The following is a 16,566-nucleotide window of genomic DNA, read 5'->3' on the forward strand; positions in this document are numbered from 1 at the left end:
GTGGTCCTCCTCTGTGCCCGCCTAACAGCTCCACATCGTTCTTGCGCCGGTGCCTCCAGACACGCACACAGTTCTCCGGCTGGGAGCTCTCCTCCTCTCTGCAAGCACCCACGCAAGGCACGCTTCAGCGGTGCGCCAGGCAGCGCCGTGTAACCCGCACACCCACAGGCGCAGCCGGATGCACCAATCCACGGCCGCCCCGCCTCGCCGCCCTGAAGCCGGGAGCTCTCGCGAGACTTGCGGCCTGCCTTCCTGTTTCCCGCGGCGTGGCGCTGAGGGGCGGCATGGCGCTGTACAACTTCAAGAAGATCACGGTGGTGCCGTCCGCCAAGGTACGGCCGCGCGCGGTGCCGCGCTGACAGGAGAGCGGCCCCCTTTCCCTTCCCGCCTCCCCCCTTTGGGCTCCGCGCCGTGCGGCTGCCGGCTGCCGTTGATGGTGCTGAAGTGAGGCCCTGGGCCGGGTTGTTCCTTGCCTGGCCGGGGAACTCCGTGCCGGCGGGGTGCGGGCGCCTGCCGGGCCTCCGTCAGAAGGCAGCGGGCTCTTACCGCGTTGTTACGTCGTGACGGCTCGTAGCTGACGGCGCTGCTTTGGTTTGCAGGACTTCATCGATTTGACGTTGTCCAAGACTCAGCGGAAGACCCCGACTGTCATTCATAAGCATTACCAAATCCATCGGATCCGGCAGTTCTATATGAGGAAGGTGAAGTACACCCAGCAGAATTACCACGACCGGCTGACCCAGATCCTGACAGACTTCCCTAAGCTGGATGTAAGTGCAACCCCAGTGCTCACAAAGGAGCTTTCTGTAACTGGGGATAATTCTGCAGCAGTTCCAGTTTGCAGGTCGGAGTGGTGCCCAGCAGGTCCTGATGAGAGTAAATTTGGGCAGATGTGTTCTGTAGAAGTGTATGGAGAAGTAAACGCTGTCTGTGGGTGCTGAAGGGTGCATTTTGCAGAGATTTGGCTGTTGGACTCTACTGGCTGGAAATGCCGTTGGAAGTGCTGGAAGTCGGAGGTACTCGACCACATCGCGTTGCCTCCCACCTTCAGTTCTTCAGAAATGTCACTGCGGTTGGCAAAACCAATGTTAAGCCCCATCAGAGGTAGTGTTGGAAATGCACTCTGACACAGTGTGCATGGTCATCACTTCCCAACTTCAGCTGTGTCCAGGTGCCCGCTGGGGCTTCTTTGTGGGTAGTTTCACATACGTGCTTAAACCCTTCACCTGCAGCCCTAATTTTTCCTGCTGTTTTTATACCCACTGAATTCCTGCAAATATCACCTGCGTTTTAATATGTCATGATGAAATTTCTCCACATAAATGTGTTAATAGCTAAAAATGATTCGTTTAGAAGAATTGAAAGTGTTGCTTTCTTGGAAAGCCAGGGGATTTATCTGGACATTGAATAAAACCTTATTATCCAATCTTACCTGTAATCCAGCACTCAAACAAAAGGAGTTAACACGGTTACTGTGTTTCTGCTATAAGATGAATTTACTATTAGAAACTGCTTCTGCAGGCTTCTTGCAGTTTCGTTATTCAACGGAGGAAAGTTCAGATTTGAAATCTGAAAGTATTTTGCAGTGCAAAAGACAAAATGGAAACTTGGTCTAAGTCAGTCCAAGGTATCATTGCATAAAAATTCAAAGTATTGACAGTTATGCATCTAATGACAAAGGGAATTATTTTTGTTAGGCGAGATAGTAATGAAAATAGTTTGGGTTGTATTGTCACTTGTGTTGTTGTATTGGAGGAAAAAATGAACTTACGTAGTTGCCAAGAAATTGTCATCTTCAAGAAAATAAAGTTAATTAATTTTTTCTTTTTTTTTTTTTTTCTGGTCTTAGGATATTCATCCTTTTTATGCGGATCTGATGAACGTTCTGTACGACAAAGATCACTACAAGCTGGCTTTGGGACAGATCAATATTGCCAAGAATCTGATTGACAAGTAAGGAATATTTCTTCCTTCAGTTCTGTACCTGTGAGGTTGGTTGCTGCATCACTTCCTATTTTGCTGTCCCTGCAGCGTTGCCAAGGACTACGTGCGCCTGATGAAGTACGGGGATTCTCTCTACCGCTGCAAACAGCTGAAACGTGCTGCTCTGGGACGGATGTGCACCATTATCAAAAGGCAGAAACAAAGCTTGGAATATTTGGAGCAAGGTTTGTGCAATAAATCAAAGAATATAAAGAGTACATTGTTATTTGTACAAAGAATAACAGTTAAAAACAGAAAAATGTGTTAGATACAGAATGAAGTTAATGAAAGCAAAATAGTTGTCAAACCCCCAAACATTTAGAAATTAGTTCTGAACTAAATAGTTCTCTTATTTTAAGTTTAGAATGCTGTGGTGTTAGTAATGGTTACAAAATGTCTGTACTAACTTAAAGGTCATAGCCATGCTTGTGTTTATTATTATTTTCACATGTACATATCTGAAAAATACATCATAGAATCATAGAGTGGCCTGGGTTGAAAAGGACCACAGTGATCATCTGGTTTCAACCCCCTGCTATGTGCAGGTTGCCAACCACCAGACCAGGCTGCCCAGAGCCCCATCCAGCCTGGCCTGGAATGCCTCCAGGGATGGGGCATCCACAACCTCTCTGGGCCACCTGTTCCAGTGCGTCACCACCCTCTGCGTGGAAAAACGTCCTCCTAATACCTAACCTAAACCTCCTAATATGTAACCTGAACCTCCTAAACCTTGAACCTGTCTCAGTTTAAAACCATTCCCCCTTGACCTATCACTGCCCACCCTCTTAAATAATCTTTCCCCCTCCTGTTTATACTCTCCCTTCAAGTATTGGAAGGCCACAATGAAGTCTCCCCAGAGCCTTCTCTAAGCTAAACAAGCTCAGTTCTCTCACCTTTCTTCATAGTAGAGGTGCTCCAGCCCTCTAATAATCGATTATTGCTAAACATTTTCCAAGCAGTGATCCTTATCTCAGGCTCATTATTGCTTGCCTCAGTCTGTGCTGCCTGATATGATGGACTCACTCTAGCTACAGGACAGTGGTCTTAATGTGTAAAGTAACATTTCCTTTTTTTTGTTGTGTGAAAGTTCTGGACTTAACAAACAACAGTACATTTTCATAAATGACTGCTCAGTCAGTTTCTGAAATTAAAAAGAAGTTGCTGAGCTGTGTTACATGAATTTTTTCTTCTATTCAAACGTGAATTAAGACAAATACTTCAGACATCTTTTAAATGTTTCAGTGCGACAACATTTGTCTCGTTTGCCAACCATCGATCCCAATACAAGAACTCTTCTGTTATGTGGCTATCCAAATGTTGGGAAGTCGAGCTTTATAAATAAGGTGTGTGATTTTTCTTTAAATAATATTGAGGTACTATTTATTTAAGGTAGAATAAAATGTATAGCACTGTCTGATCTGAGGGTTAGCAAATTCATATGGGTGAATACAGGCTGACTGAAATTTCTGGAGGGCTATATGTAAAGTTAGTGCAGATGAGTGCAGAGAAACAGCCCAAATAACCATTCTTCAGCTTTCCTGTAGCAAATGCAGTGAGTTGTGATTATGATACACAGCTTGCAAGTTCAGGAAATACTCAGTAAATGTCCTATTAAATCTTGTTTTAAGGTTACAAGAGCAGATGTAGAAGTGCAACCGTATGCCTTTACCACCAAATCTCTGTTTGTGGGACATATGGATTACAGATACCTGCGCTGGCAGGTAAGAACTGGTATCATTTTGCATTTTCTTGCCAGAATCAACTGGTTACAATTTGCCAACCTGCAACCTGAATTACAGTTTTTGCCTTGATGAGAAACACTGTGCCTGAGAGCTGCTGTGTGTCAAATGGGGACAGTAGTCCAAATCTATTCTAAAAACGTGCACGTATGTATACGTTTTCTGTTTCGGGAAAGAATTGGGACTGGAATGTCTGAGTATGGCCATGTCTCTTCTTGTTAGTATTAAATTCAGAGCCAGTTTGGGGCAGGGCTGTCCATACTTGTTTGCTTCTTGTTTCTTACTCTGAAACCTGTTATTTTTGCATTATTCCATTTCCACAGTCTCAATTTAGCTGAGTTTATGGTCTTATTTATGACTGAAAGGAATGCTGTAGTCTTAGAAGATAAAATGGACAAGAAATCAAGAATATGTTCTAAAACAGTGTCTCAATTATGTTGATTTGAGGTCGTAGATACTCCTGGTATTTTAGACCATCCTTTGGAGGACAGGAACACCATAGAGATGCAGGCTATAACTGCACTCGCACACCTGCGTGCTGCTGTGCTCTATGTGATGGATGTGTCTGAGCAGTGTGGGCACAGCCTGGAGGAGCAAGTGGAACTCTTCAGAAATATTAAGCCGTTGTTTGCTAACAAGGTAAGTTTGGTTATGTTATTTGTAAAGTCAGTATTTTTGTAACGCGATACCTTGGATTGTGACTGCTCTTTCTTTCTCTTTATTAGCCGCTTATAATTGTTGCAAACAAATGTGATGTGAAGAGAATTGAAGAACTTCCTGAAGAGAGCCGGGTGAGCCTGAGCTTCCCACCCCTGTCTTTCTTCCAAAATTAGCAAAAGTGCGGTGTGCACAATTAGATTAGGCAAAAAAAATTGGACAACCACTTCTTAACTATTTAACAGTGTACCGGAAGGTAGTTTTCCAAGTCTTAATCTTTATGCCTGCTGTGTATACTTGCACTGTTCAGTATGCATACTTACCAGAGTATTGTAAATACCAAACTGAAAGCAACTCCTCAGCAGTTGTAGAAATCTCAGACTCTGTGAGATCTTTTAATTACTGCTATAATTGGAATTAATAGATCTGTTCAATAGGGGCTGTTTCAGTAGTTTAGAGATAATGAGCCCTAGACTGATAAGTGGTACTGGAGCTGATTTTAATAGGAGCTCCTATTGGGCAGCAGTTCTGTGTACAGTTCCTTTGTATCTACAAGTTTGAGGACACATGCAGTTTGTGTTTTCCCTCCCTCCATCTCTTTTTCTGTTTTATTCATGTGTCATTTACAGTTGCTGTTAACAGTGGTTATTTACTAACAGATTAAATGGAACTGCAGTTGTAAAATTTGTCATCTTTTTAGAAACACATTTTAATAAAGTTCCTCAGTAAAAAGTTGCATATATTGCCACTGGGTTAAAATTTCAGTCCTTGGTGTAATGGTGTATTAAGAAATAGGCAGAATGTAATTATTTGTGATGATGTTTCCATTTCAGAAAATATTTGAGTCTTTTGAAGCAGAAGGATTTTCAGTAATAGAGACAAGTACCCTAACAGAAGAAGGTGTGATGCAAGTTAAAACAGAAGTATGTATCTCTTTTCTCTCAATTTCATTCAGAAGGAATCAGAGAATCATAGAGCCCTTAGAGTTGGAAGGGACTCTGAAGGCCATCTAGTCCAACTCCCCTGCAGTGAACAGGGGCACCACAGCTACTTCGGGTTGCCCAGGGCCTGATCAGCCTGGCCTTGAAAGTCTCCAGGGATGGGGCATCAACCACATGTCTGGGCAGCCAGTTCCAGAGCTTCACCATCCTCACTGTAAAAGGCTTCTTCCTTCTATCTAACCTAAATCTGCCCTCTTTGAGCTTAGATTTTATTGTCAGTTAAACTGTGCTAAAAGCTTTTAGTGTGGTGTTCTTAATAGCATGTTGAACACATTGGGTGCAAAGGGAAATGTAGTGATTTGCATTGTGTTAGATACAATCTAGTTTTTGTAGGATTTTTCAGGGTCCTGTTGCTTTCTCTTATTCTCAGCTCATTGTATAATGTTGGTTATGCCAACAAAACAGGATCATATGCATATACTCGTGATACTTGTTATATGAAGTGTGTTGATCCTTTCTTGAGAGCTAGAAAGGTGAGGCAGAAGATTGGATAGAAGCTGGGTACTTGGGATTTAAACCTTGCTGTGCTACTTGTCATATCAGGATGACTTCATTCCTTACCTTATGTTGCCTTGTGCACTTTCAGGCCTGCGACAGATTGCTGGCCCATCGTGTTGATACTAAAATGAAAGGAAATAAAGTGAATGAAGTGTTGAATAGATTACACTTGGCCATGCCAGCCAAAAGAGATAACAAGGTAGGCTGCGTGCTTGCACTTTAATGTATTTTCCAGCACAATTTCAGTAGGACTAGAATTCTTTCTTGGCTTAACACATTAATGAAATACATGTTGAGATTTTCTTGTTGCTTTTTTTGTTATCTACAACTGACTTTGCTGACAGGTTAATCAGCTTGGGACTTCATTTCTTCTAGAAATACATTACATTAAAATTGTGATTTGTGGTATTATTAAAAACAATTGTTTCAGACAGTTTTTTTTTCCTTTTTCCTGTTGCATTGACTTCAGGAACGGCTGCCTTTTATACCTGAGGGAGCAATAGCACGTAAGAAGCGCATGGAAGTAGATGCACCCAAGAGGAAATCAGTAAGTGGTATCTCTTAATTAGGAAATCTACAGATGGTTTTAGAATTCTTAATGTTAGCAGGTGGATTTAAAATTAGGAGCTATGTAAAATCATGTGTGTCTTTGCAGGAGAGAGATCTTGAACTTGAAATGGGAGATGATTATGTTTTGGATCTTCAGAGTAAGTAGCTACATAAGTCAGTATTGTTGTTGGTCAGGAAAGTTTCATCTTATTGGAGAAAACTTGAAACGGATTCCTTTCAACTGAGTGCCACTTTTGTAGCCCTTCTGTTCCACAACTGGTGATGTTCACTGATCTTTTCATGTTTTCTGATGCCTCAGAGTGGCTGATCTGATGGTTCAGGTTATTTTTCCCTTTAATCTCATTAATTCTTGATGCATTGGACTTTGTGATTCCTGACCAATATTTGGCAGCAGGCAGAGGATTTTTTGAATATGTCAGAGATACTGTGAAATTTTTCCCATTTAGGGGTGTGGTTTTTTTAATTTTTATTATTGTGATTTGTTGTCTTCTGTCATTGAACATTCTACTTCGAAATGATCTTAATCTTTTTATTAACACTTTTTTTTTTCTTTTTAAGAATATTGGGACTTGATGAATTCATCTGAAAAGTATGACAAGATTCCAGAGATATGGCAAGGCCACAATATCCTTGATTACATTGATCCAGATATAATGAAAGTGAGTTTGCTGTCATTCTTTTCACCCTTTTTTACCTTTGTTATTTTCTCTAAGTTATAATATTCTTAGGATAGGAAGGAAATAGACTGAATTCTCAATTTACAGCATTTTTATGTAATGACAAGCCCCATCCTTATTTCTGGCTGGTCCTTAAGAAGAAGTTGTGAGTGCAGACAACAGATTCTTGGGCAGTTGGGTTCATCTGGTTTGCTGGTGTGCCAGAATCATGGCAAATGCAGAGAGAGAAGGTTTTCTGAGGTTGTGTTGCCAGAAGTGGCACAGTTACATTGAGGATTGTAAGTCTAAGATTTGGTGAGCATCCCGATTTTCATTTAATCTCTTCTAAGAAACTGGAAGAATTAGAGAAAGAAGAAGAGCTGAGAGAAGCTGCTGGGGAGTATGACAGCGAACCAGAAAGTGAAGATGAAGAGATGATGGAAATCCGACAGCTGGCAAAACAGATCCGAGAAAAAAAGAAACTGAAAATCCTGCAGTCAAAGGAAAAAGACACTCGAGGCCCAAGGATGCCCAGAACAGCTAAAAAGGTGAGTAAAGAACCCTGTGGTTGCTGATGCATAGTAAGTGTGTAGGAATGTGTAGAAATTTGGGGTACTGGCACTGATGTTTTTCTCATGTTTGACCCTCTGCCTCACAGTTTGCACTTCTGTGCTCCTTACAGCTCTGATAACTAAATTATGGGGGGGGGCCGAACAAAATGAAACAAGTGAGACTTGCCTTTTTTATTCCTGTTATACAAGTGAGTCTATTGTATGATTCTGTATATATTACAGAAAAACTCTTTAGAACATAACTCAGCTTGTTTAATTGGGTTGCCTTTTTTGTTGGTTTTTTTGTTTGTTTGTTTGTTTGTTTTTAATACATTAAGACAAAGATGGAAACATCATTCTTTAGAAGAAACACACACAATCTCCTAATTCTTTTTCCAGGTGCAGCGGAAGGTGCTAGAGAAAGAAATGACTGATCTTGGACTTGACATGACTAATAAAGATGATGTAAGTTTCTGCTAATTTAACACTGTGTTCATCTGAAGGAGATCAGTTCCACTCCATTTTTTTCAAGGACACTTGAATTGCACATTGCAGTTGGCATGAGAGAGAGATGGGATATGCTCAGAAGAAAATAGGAGGCTGTTGATACTGGTATTTTTTTTGAGTGCTGGCTGAAAACTTGCTAATGTTTGAATAGAGTCACTGCTGTATATACACACTGCATTCTATTACCAGTTGTTTGCAATTTGTGTAGGATTCAAGAATAGGATTTGGCTGAACGATTTTCATGATTGCTTTGTGAGACACAACTGTGTCAGAATTAGCAATAATGACAGATGGAGCTGATCCTTTTACAGTTCATTAATGCCGTGACTTATAACTGAAGTTTTGATAGCTTGGCTGGAGTTTTTTTAATGTAAGGCAGTCAAAGTACTTTGAACCTTTGGGAGCCATTTTGTTTTATCATAAATTTTAAGAACTCCATTTTGTACAGCAAATCCAGCACTAATATGGCTGTGTGAAGCTTGAGACCTTGAATTCGTTAACTGAACAAGGGCTTTGGAAACAAGGAATGTCAACATTGCACATCTGAAATAAGCATTCGTGCTTCTCAGGGCTGATATGCCGTGTTGATTCAGTTGCTGTCTCCGTGCAGAGGAATTTGATGTTTATGCTGTACACTGATAGTTCTTTGGGGTTTTGTCCTGTAAACAGCCACTAATCAGAGCAGGTTTTGTCACTGCTTTTTTGCTGTTGCAGAACTGCTTTAGTATTGCTAGTCATTCCTTTGTGGGTTTTTGTTTTTTAATCCTTTACTTATGGATGAAGTGGCAAAAAAAGGGTTTATAAAACTGGAGTTAATTTTGAAAAGGTTATAATAGTATTCACTAGGACTTGAATATTCCTGTGAGACAATGACCGACAGTTGGTAAGATACGATACTGTGGAATAACTGTGCAACTTCACATCTTTTTGTCTTTCAGTATCCAAAAGAACCATTTGTCCTTTGACAATGTACTGTAGCATTTCACTTCCTGTTGTGTTTTTTTTCCTATTGGTCTCATTAGAGATGGAGTATCTGAGCTGATTGTTTCTGTTGTTAATAACCCAAGTACTGTTCTGGATTTCAGGCCCATTATGCCAGAAGGTCTCGGAGTGTTACAAGGAAACGTAAACGTGACGAGTCTGAAACCCCTCAGTCTGTGGCACGCAGTCGCAGCTCCTCTCGTCCACCACGGGATGTCTCTGGTCTGCGTGATGAAAAGGTTTGTTGGAGTTAATTACCTCTTACAGCAAATGAAACAGCAGCGCTGTACTTAAACTGGCTTCTGAGAAACTTCGTACTAGGGCTGTTGTGCAGTTGAGAGTTCATCTCTCTTTGCAGCTTCATCTTCTGATCTTCTGAACTCTCTGTTCTTAAAAAAAAAAAAAGCTTAGTTCATTCTTAACTTAAGATGTAATAATACAAAGAAAGCACATTTTGAAATTTTAAGTATGAAGAAAGAAGGATAAAAGCTGTACATACTTCATAATCTACTAGAAGGGCTCTACCCTTATAAGATTGGAGTTTCAGGCATAGGATGATTGCATTTTTAGTGTGTTGGGGAAGAGTTTTGTTTGTTTTTAAGAGAGATTAGTGTCATACTGAAAATGTTATAGATAGCAGATGGTTGCTTACTCGAAGTATTATTTCATGTCCTAGAAAATCCCTAGTGTTTTTTTAAAGGGCAAAGTGAGTTATCTGAGCTACTGAGGAAGTCATTCACCATGTTTGTATGCTTGTTTTTAAATAGATGGTGAAGAAAGTCAAGACTATGGCAAAGAAGGCTCAAAAGAAAATGAATCGCCTGGGCAGGAAAGGAGAGGCAGACAGGCACATCTTTGACACCAAGCCAAAACATCTGCTGGCTGGAAAGAGGAAATCTGGTAAAACACAGAGAAGATGAGCAGAGCTCTAAATTAAAGCATACAGTTACTAAAACTAAGTTCTAGTCCTGGTTTTCCTTTTTGTAATGGAGAATATTAACAAGAGCACACATTTGTATTGTGGGCAAGACAGTTGAAGCTCGGAGGGGGAGAGTTCTGATACAGGAGTTTGGAGTTCTCACAGAGTCAGTAGGATTGTAAGAGACTTATCAATAGCTGTGGCAGAAGCTGTTTCTAAATAGACTTGAAAAATGACTCTTCTAGGTTGAGACAAGGATGGTTAAGTAGAAAAAGCAAAAGCTGTGCACGCAGGTAAAGCAAAATAAGGAATTAATTCACTGCTTCCCATTGGCAGGCCCTTTGCATCAGAGCAGTGCTCCATTACTTACTGGGGCAGACAGATGCTGTAACTCTTAATGCCTTCTCCTATCCTCCAGCAGCTTTCATTGCTGAGAGTGATGCCCTGTAGTATGGGATTTCCCCCCTCCTCTTCCTTTCTCCCCAGCTTCTATTGCTGATCACAAGCTCCTGTGGTATGGATCCTTTGGTTATTTGGGCCCAGTGATCCTGACAGTGTCCTTTCCCCATTTTTTGTGCTTCCTCAGCTTCCGAAGTATCAGGGTAGCGTGAGAAGCAGAGGAACCCTTGATTCAGCTCAGCAATATGTAAACATCGCGTTGTCAACACTGTTCTTCATCACAAATCCAAAATACAGCACTATATGAGCTATTAGTGAAGAAAATTAACACAGCCAGAATCAGCACCGTGGAGTGTTCAGGTGTCAGCTTGCATGTACCAGTGTTACCTTTGTGGATTTCCACTTGTAGTCTGTCCCCCTTTGTGTGATTTGTTAAAAATACTTACTGTGCTGCAAGGAAGTTCAGTATAGGAAAAAAATACTTAGAACTGTTCACAGGATTTTAAGAAGTGTTTGGCCAAACTTTGCTTTTGTCTTTATGCTGTTTCTATGGCAGGCTGTTTGCCCAGCTTTTGCCCCGAGTTGACTATTTGAACTCGTGTTAAAATAAAACCACACCTTGTTCACTCCCAACCATATCACTTCAGTGCTTAGTCAGCATTTTGTTCCCATGTCTAAAAAGAAAAGCCCAGCCCAGGTTTTTAGGTTAACAGTTTTAATAGTCAGCCTCAACAGAACATTTAAAAGTAGTGCAGGTATTTCAAAAGGTATTCAAAAGAGACTACTTAGGTAGTGTAGCTGATGAAACCAAATTCAAGACAGCTGTTACACTGCATTGCTGCATTCCCTCCTCCATTCTTTGCTTCAGGTCAGCATACAAAAGCTTGGCCCTAAAACCTCTCAGTGTAGAACTATGGACAGAACTGGGATAAGCAACAAACTAGAAAAGTTAGATCTACCTTGCCATCAGACAGAAGTAAGGGGAATCAGTATGGAAAATACCCTATTTCATCAAGAAAACACAGAGAACTTAAGAAATCTACGTGGGGTGGCTGTGGCTTAGCTCTTACCCTCTAGTTGATTTTCTAATTAACCAAAATTAAGAGTTTATGTATGCCTATAAATTCTCAATCTTGACTTTTGGAGTTCAGGAGATTTGAGCTTTCCAGGACATTGGGAAGAAATCAGATGTCGCAATAAAAAGTTTGTCTCAAGCTGCCTTTGTTTTCTGTAAGGTGAGGAGGACTTTCCAACGCACATCCCTTCTCCAAGGACAGGCTATGGTCAATAGGTAGTTACCTACCATCTGCATTTAGGGTGATTAAACATTACTTTCTAATTAAGATGTGCAGTATTTGCTCACTAAACAGGCAGGGGATGGTTTAAAAGATAAAAAAAAAAAACTTTTAAAATCAGTGTTTATTATCTAAAGCTGTAACACATCATGTAGCAGTTCAAAGTGAAATTCAGTCCACACAGATGATCCAATTAGTTTTCACATGTACTACACAGCACAGCAACCAGAGATCTGTTCTGCAATTATAACACTCCTGATCACTTTGAATTAATTTTCTTCACAGACTCGTTCTGTCACATCAGTGCAGAACTCACATGGGTTTGTAATTAGCATTCTGGAAGATGTAGTGATATAAAATTGAAAATGCACCTCTCTACTGAAGGAGCTGGACAGGAAGTGCCCACACTCTTACAGCACATGTAAGTGTGCAAGGCGGTGAGAGCAAACTGGGTACACGCAGGCTGAGGGTTCTTTAGCACCACATGAGGTAACAGAAAGATGAATCAAGGGGGTTTCTTATGTTACTGGGATGGAAGAAGAGGTGAAGAGATAGGAAAAACCATTGGCTACAACCATCTGTTCAAAATCTCTTGTTAAACATGCTCCAGGTGGGCCATTTTCCCTGCACTCGAGTCACGAATTACCACACAGACATCACTTCAGCCTTCAGCATCTCTCACTGCAGCTATTACATTCTGTGTATTTTTTCATGATCAACAAATTTGTTCAAGTTAGGTAAGTTATCCCACCACTTAAAAAGAAAGGTCTCTGCAATTAGTTTAAACCAGGGAGTAATCTTGACTTCGTTCCTCGAAGCTTTGTCCAGAAGTTGCTTCAGTTCTTTCTGGGTCACATAGCAGTAGCTCTGGATCTCGTTGGGATCAGGATTCAGCGTTACATCCTTCTGCACAAATAAGATGTAGTCTATCTCATGTTCACCCCAGATCCCATCAGACTTGGCCTTGTAGTGAATTCGTGTCAGATAGAAGATTTCTTCTGGAGTAACCTACAGCCAAAACACACATTAGGACCAGCAGCAAAGCAGAATAACTGAGCTGCTTGGCAGCACACAACAATTACCAGACGCTGCTCTCTTCCTAGGAAATCATTTTTTCGAGTACAATCGCAATGCATTTCTTACAAAAAAATTATGAAAAAAGTTACTATACATTGACCATGTAAACTGCACAGCATTTCTCTAGTTGGGCTTACTCTATAATATTTTGACCAGACTTCTCCAATACAGTAAAGTTCAGATAATATTTACCAGAGCCTAATGTGCACTTAGGAAAGTAGTGATGAACAAACATCTGCAACTGGCCCTTATTCCCCTTATTCTGGCCCACTCCAGAATAACTGAAGAATTCTCCAATTCATCAAATCCTCTGCATTTCTAAAGTTAAATTCAGTTTCAGATTTCAGACCTGCCAGATGTGAAGATTCTTAGTGCTGCTAAGAACCCCCCCTCCTTTCTCCTTCCTTTACCTGCTCCATAGGAATTCCTAACTCTGCTTTCATTCGTCTCTGTGCTGCTCTCCGAACTCCAATGGCATCATTTTCTTCCAGTTCCAGCGGGTGGCTCAGCGGATGGCTACAGCAGGTGTTGGTAAAGCAATCTGAAAGAAGTTTTTATCAGTACACTTTTGACACTGTAAACTGCTACAAAAGCCCTGAGACGTAGAGCAGCCAATTGATGCACCACATTTTTGTTTCTCATTGATAGAGGACAATGAAAGGGAGAACATTTCTATCCCTTCTTTCTATGCATACTTCTGGATTTGTCTCTACCAAATACTCTTTTGTTCTTAACCAGAGGAATTAAAACACTCACTCTTCACATCTACCAAAACAATTTCTCCAATGTCATTAAATGTGTCTTGTGACAGGTGAGTGTATGGTGTTTATCCTTACTATAAACAGGACCAGGCAAGCCAGGGAGCAATAATTTCCCAAGATCACATATAATGATAAGCTAGAGCTCTCATTATGTTGCTTCATCCACAATAAAAGCACATCCCAAGCTCTTAAAAGTATCTCTTCTCAGTAAATCCTGGAACCACTGCAAAGGTTTTAGAACTTTATGTTACATTCTGCAGGAGTTACACTGCAAAATTAGGCTGGCACATCTTAAAACACTGATTTAAAGCAATATATTCCATGTGCAATGTGTTTCAGTACTTACCTGGAAATGTGATTTTAGCATTTGACCTCTGCTGCAGTAACAGTTTATTTTCTGTATTAAATAAGAAAACACTGAACGCTCGGTGCAATAAACCTAAAAAGCAAAAACACAGAAAGGACAAGAATTATATGAAAACGTAAGGCTTGGAATTGCCCAACTTACTGGTAAACTAAATTCAAAACAATTCAAGTGATTTAATTCAACAATTAAAAGCAAGGATTTGAGGAAAAACTCGAGAGCTTTCCCTTGGATTTCTGTGTCAGTTTATGCTAAACATTATGAAGTTAGAAGAGTATAAGAACAGTGCAGAAGAAGAGTTACACAAAGCTCTGTCCGTTCACCAGTCTTAAGATGGACAGTCAGGCAAGCTAAGGACAGGTTCAACATTCAAAAAAAGACACGACAGAGGTGAAAATGCTGAAAAAGATACAGGAAATTTAAAGAAGATTCGTGAATTTCAAAATAGCACTGGAAAATAAACTTCTTCAATTACAGAACAATTGCCTCCTTATTTTCCCTCCTTCTCAACACAACTTCTGTATTTGTTGTTCCTAATTCTTCTGGAAAACATTCTCCTAGACCAGAAAGATGGAGGGCACAAACTGCAAAGTTCTGATACGATTAACCCAAAGGAAAGCCCATCAATCAAAATGACAACAAAAACCCTTTCCTAATAGAATTGGCTGAAGTGGAACACCGTGTTCTTCCTCCACGTTGTTCTATTTTAAAATATGACATTTTAAGGCCAACGGTACCCTGGATCACAAGAGGAGTGGTCAGCAGGGCGAGGGCAGCGATCGCCTCCCATTGCTCTGCCCTCCTGAGACCCCATCTGGAGCACTGCAAGCAGGCACAAGAAAGATGCGGAGACGTTGGAGCAGGACCAGAGGAAAGCAGTGAAGATGGATGGTCAGAGGGCTGGGGCAGCTCTGCTATGGAGAAAGGCTTTAGGAGCTGTGCTCCTTCCACCCACAAACGCCCTGCTTTAGCTGTCAGCATCCCGTAAGGACGCCCGGCTCCGCGGAAGGAGGGGCCGCACCTCTGTCGATGTTCTCATTCAGATGGCAGTTCTTCTTCGTGTCCGCCCCGATCCGACGGTCGTTCTCATCGATGAGGATGCACATCTCGGCCAGCAGCTGCACCTGCTGCTCGTCCAGGTGCTCCGTGCTCACCTCGGGCATCGTGACGGCCGCGCGGGCTCTGCTGAGGGCAGGGAGGAAGACGAGAGCGATGCGGGGCTGCGAGATTCCGTGTCACCGGGCCGCCGGACTCCTCTCGCCCCTGGGAGCACCGGCCGAGCTGTCCCTCGCAGGCCGCCGCGCACGGCCCCGGCCCGCAGCCCTACCCCACCTCACCTCACGGCCGGCTCTGAACGCAGACGTGCGGCTGGCGGCGGCGCTTCGCGGTGACCCCGCGCGCTGAGGCGGCAGCACCGCCCCCGAAGGACGGCGGGCCCGCGGCGACCCGCGGCAACGGCCCGGCGCACCACGCGCCACATCGCCGTCACCCCGCCGCCGCCAATAGCGGAGCGCCCGGGCGCTGACGTCACCGGATCGCCCGATCGCCCCACCGCGCTGCGGGACCGCCGGGAGGAGGGGCTTTCGCTCACTGCGGAGTAAGGCGCTGAGCACAGCCAATGGCGACACGGCTGGGTGGAGGCGCTAGCCAATAAGAACAGGGAATAGCGGAGAGATAGCCAATAAGAGCGAGGAAACCTCCGGCCAGAGCCAGCCCAGCGGGGAGGAGCCGCGGTCTGACAGGAAAGGCAGGGGGCTGTGGCGTGTGAGGTGGTGCTTTGTCTTGCATTGTTTGTCCTGAGCGAGTGGAGGTGGGACGCGTGGTGGTACCGTAAACATCCCTCGCCCTGTACCTCACTTGCTGGTTTCATTGCTCCAGAGGAAGATAGATCACAGAATCACAGAATGGCCTGGGTTGAAAAGGACCACAATGATCATCAGTTCCAACCCCCTGCTGTGTGCAGGTCGCCAACCAGCAGACCAGGCTGCCCAGAGCCACATGCAGCCTGGCCTCGAATGCCTGCAGGGATGGGGCATCCACAGCCTCCTTGGGCAACCTGTTCCAGTGTGTCACCGCCCTCTAAGTGAAAAACTTCCTCCTAATCTCTAACCTAACCCCCCCCATCTCAGTTTAAAACCATTCCCCCTTGTCCTATCACTGCCCACCCTCGTAAACAGCCATTCCCCCTCCTGTTTATATGCTCCCTTCAAGTATTGGAAGTGAGGTCTCCCTGCAGGCTTCTGTTCTCCAAGCTAAACAATCCCAGTTCCCTCAACCTTTCCTTAGATCTGTCAGATTTGCAAGTCTCCCTTCCTTTTATTAATGTAACCATACATTAGCTATACAAATCTGTCTAAAATAGTCTAACTGCCGAGGACATCCAGCATCACATACAGAGACAGCCTAGTTGACAGCACATTTTCCTGAGAATGAAGCTGTGTAGGCAAAGAAGCTTCTGCCCCAAAGCCTATAGGCTCTGTCTGTGAGTGAGGCAGAGCTGACGCTCAGCACATTTGCTCAGGAATGCTGCTCTCTGCCCTGCAGCAGCGCTGTGCCCATCGCAGAGGCTGAGCATGGTGCGTGCAGGTTACAGCCTGCTGCAGTGGGG

General features: G+C 42.9%; 2 protein-coding genes across 2 annotated transcripts; one reads left to right on the forward strand and one right to left on the reverse strand.

Moving 5' to 3' along the window:
• Nucleotides 1-223: 223 nt before the first annotated feature.
• Nucleotides 224-10,102, forward strand: GTPBP4 (GTP binding protein 4). The gene is made up of 17 exons (XM_052696093.1): nucleotides 224-332; nucleotides 600-770; nucleotides 1,850-1,953; nucleotides 2,032-2,168; nucleotides 3,226-3,326; nucleotides 3,612-3,704; nucleotides 4,170-4,361; nucleotides 4,448-4,513; nucleotides 5,213-5,302; nucleotides 5,967-6,077; nucleotides 6,348-6,425; nucleotides 6,534-6,585; nucleotides 7,007-7,107; nucleotides 7,455-7,652; nucleotides 8,055-8,120; nucleotides 9,248-9,382; nucleotides 9,911-10,102. Exons 1-17 carry the CDS (start codon nucleotides 285-287, stop codon nucleotides 10,061-10,063), a joined length of 1,896 nt encoding a protein of 631 aa, XP_052552053.1. The 5' UTR covers nucleotides 224-284; the 3' UTR covers nucleotides 10,064-10,102.
• A 1,763-nt stretch (nucleotides 10,103-11,865) lies between these two features.
• Nucleotides 11,866-15,404, reverse strand: IDI1 (isopentenyl-diphosphate delta isomerase 1). The gene is made up of 5 exons (XM_052696096.1): nucleotides 15,296-15,404; nucleotides 14,980-15,140; nucleotides 13,941-14,033; nucleotides 13,244-13,374; nucleotides 11,866-12,764 (listed from the first exon to the last, which is right to left on the reverse strand). Exons 2-5 carry the CDS (start codon nucleotides 15,119-15,121, stop codon nucleotides 12,447-12,449), a joined length of 684 nt encoding a protein of 227 aa, XP_052552056.1. The 5' UTR covers nucleotides 15,122-15,140; nucleotides 15,296-15,404; the 3' UTR covers nucleotides 11,866-12,446.
• Between the last annotated feature and the right edge of the window lie 1,162 nt (nucleotides 15,405-16,566).

Source organism: Tympanuchus pallidicinctus, unplaced genomic scaffold, assembly GCF_026119805.1.
Source record: "Tympanuchus pallidicinctus isolate F22 unplaced genomic scaffold, pur_lepc_1.0 scaffold3, whole genome shotgun sequence".
NCBI lineage: Eukaryota > Metazoa > Chordata > Aves > Galliformes > Phasianidae > Tympanuchus > Tympanuchus pallidicinctus.

Excerpts from the sequence above, each read along its gene's own strand:
- IDI1 (XM_052696096.1), bottom strand. The coding sequence starts at position 15,121 with ATGCCCGAGGTGAGCACGGAGCACCTGGACGAGCAGCAGGTGCAGCTG. Across the intron at positions 14,034-14,979 it reads GAATGAGAACATCGACAGAG|GTTTATTGCACCGAGCGTTC; the intron begins GTGCGGCCCCTC and ends TTTGCTTTTTAG. Across the intron at positions 12,765-13,243 it reads TAGGAATTCCTATGGAGCAG|GTTACTCCAGAAGAAATCTT; the intron begins GTAAAGGAAGGA and ends TTTTGGCTGTAG.
- GTPBP4 (XM_052696093.1), top strand. The coding sequence starts at position 285 with ATGGCGCTGTACAACTTCAAGAAGATCACGGTGGTGCCGTCCGCCAAG. Across the intron at positions 5,303-5,966 it reads TGATGCAAGTTAAAACAGAA|GCCTGCGACAGATTGCTGGC; the intron begins GTATGTATCTCT and ends GTGCACTTTCAG. Across the intron at positions 6,586-7,006 it reads TTATGTTTTGGATCTTCAGA|AATATTGGGACTTGATGAAT; the intron begins GTAAGTAGCTAC and ends TTTCTTTTTAAG.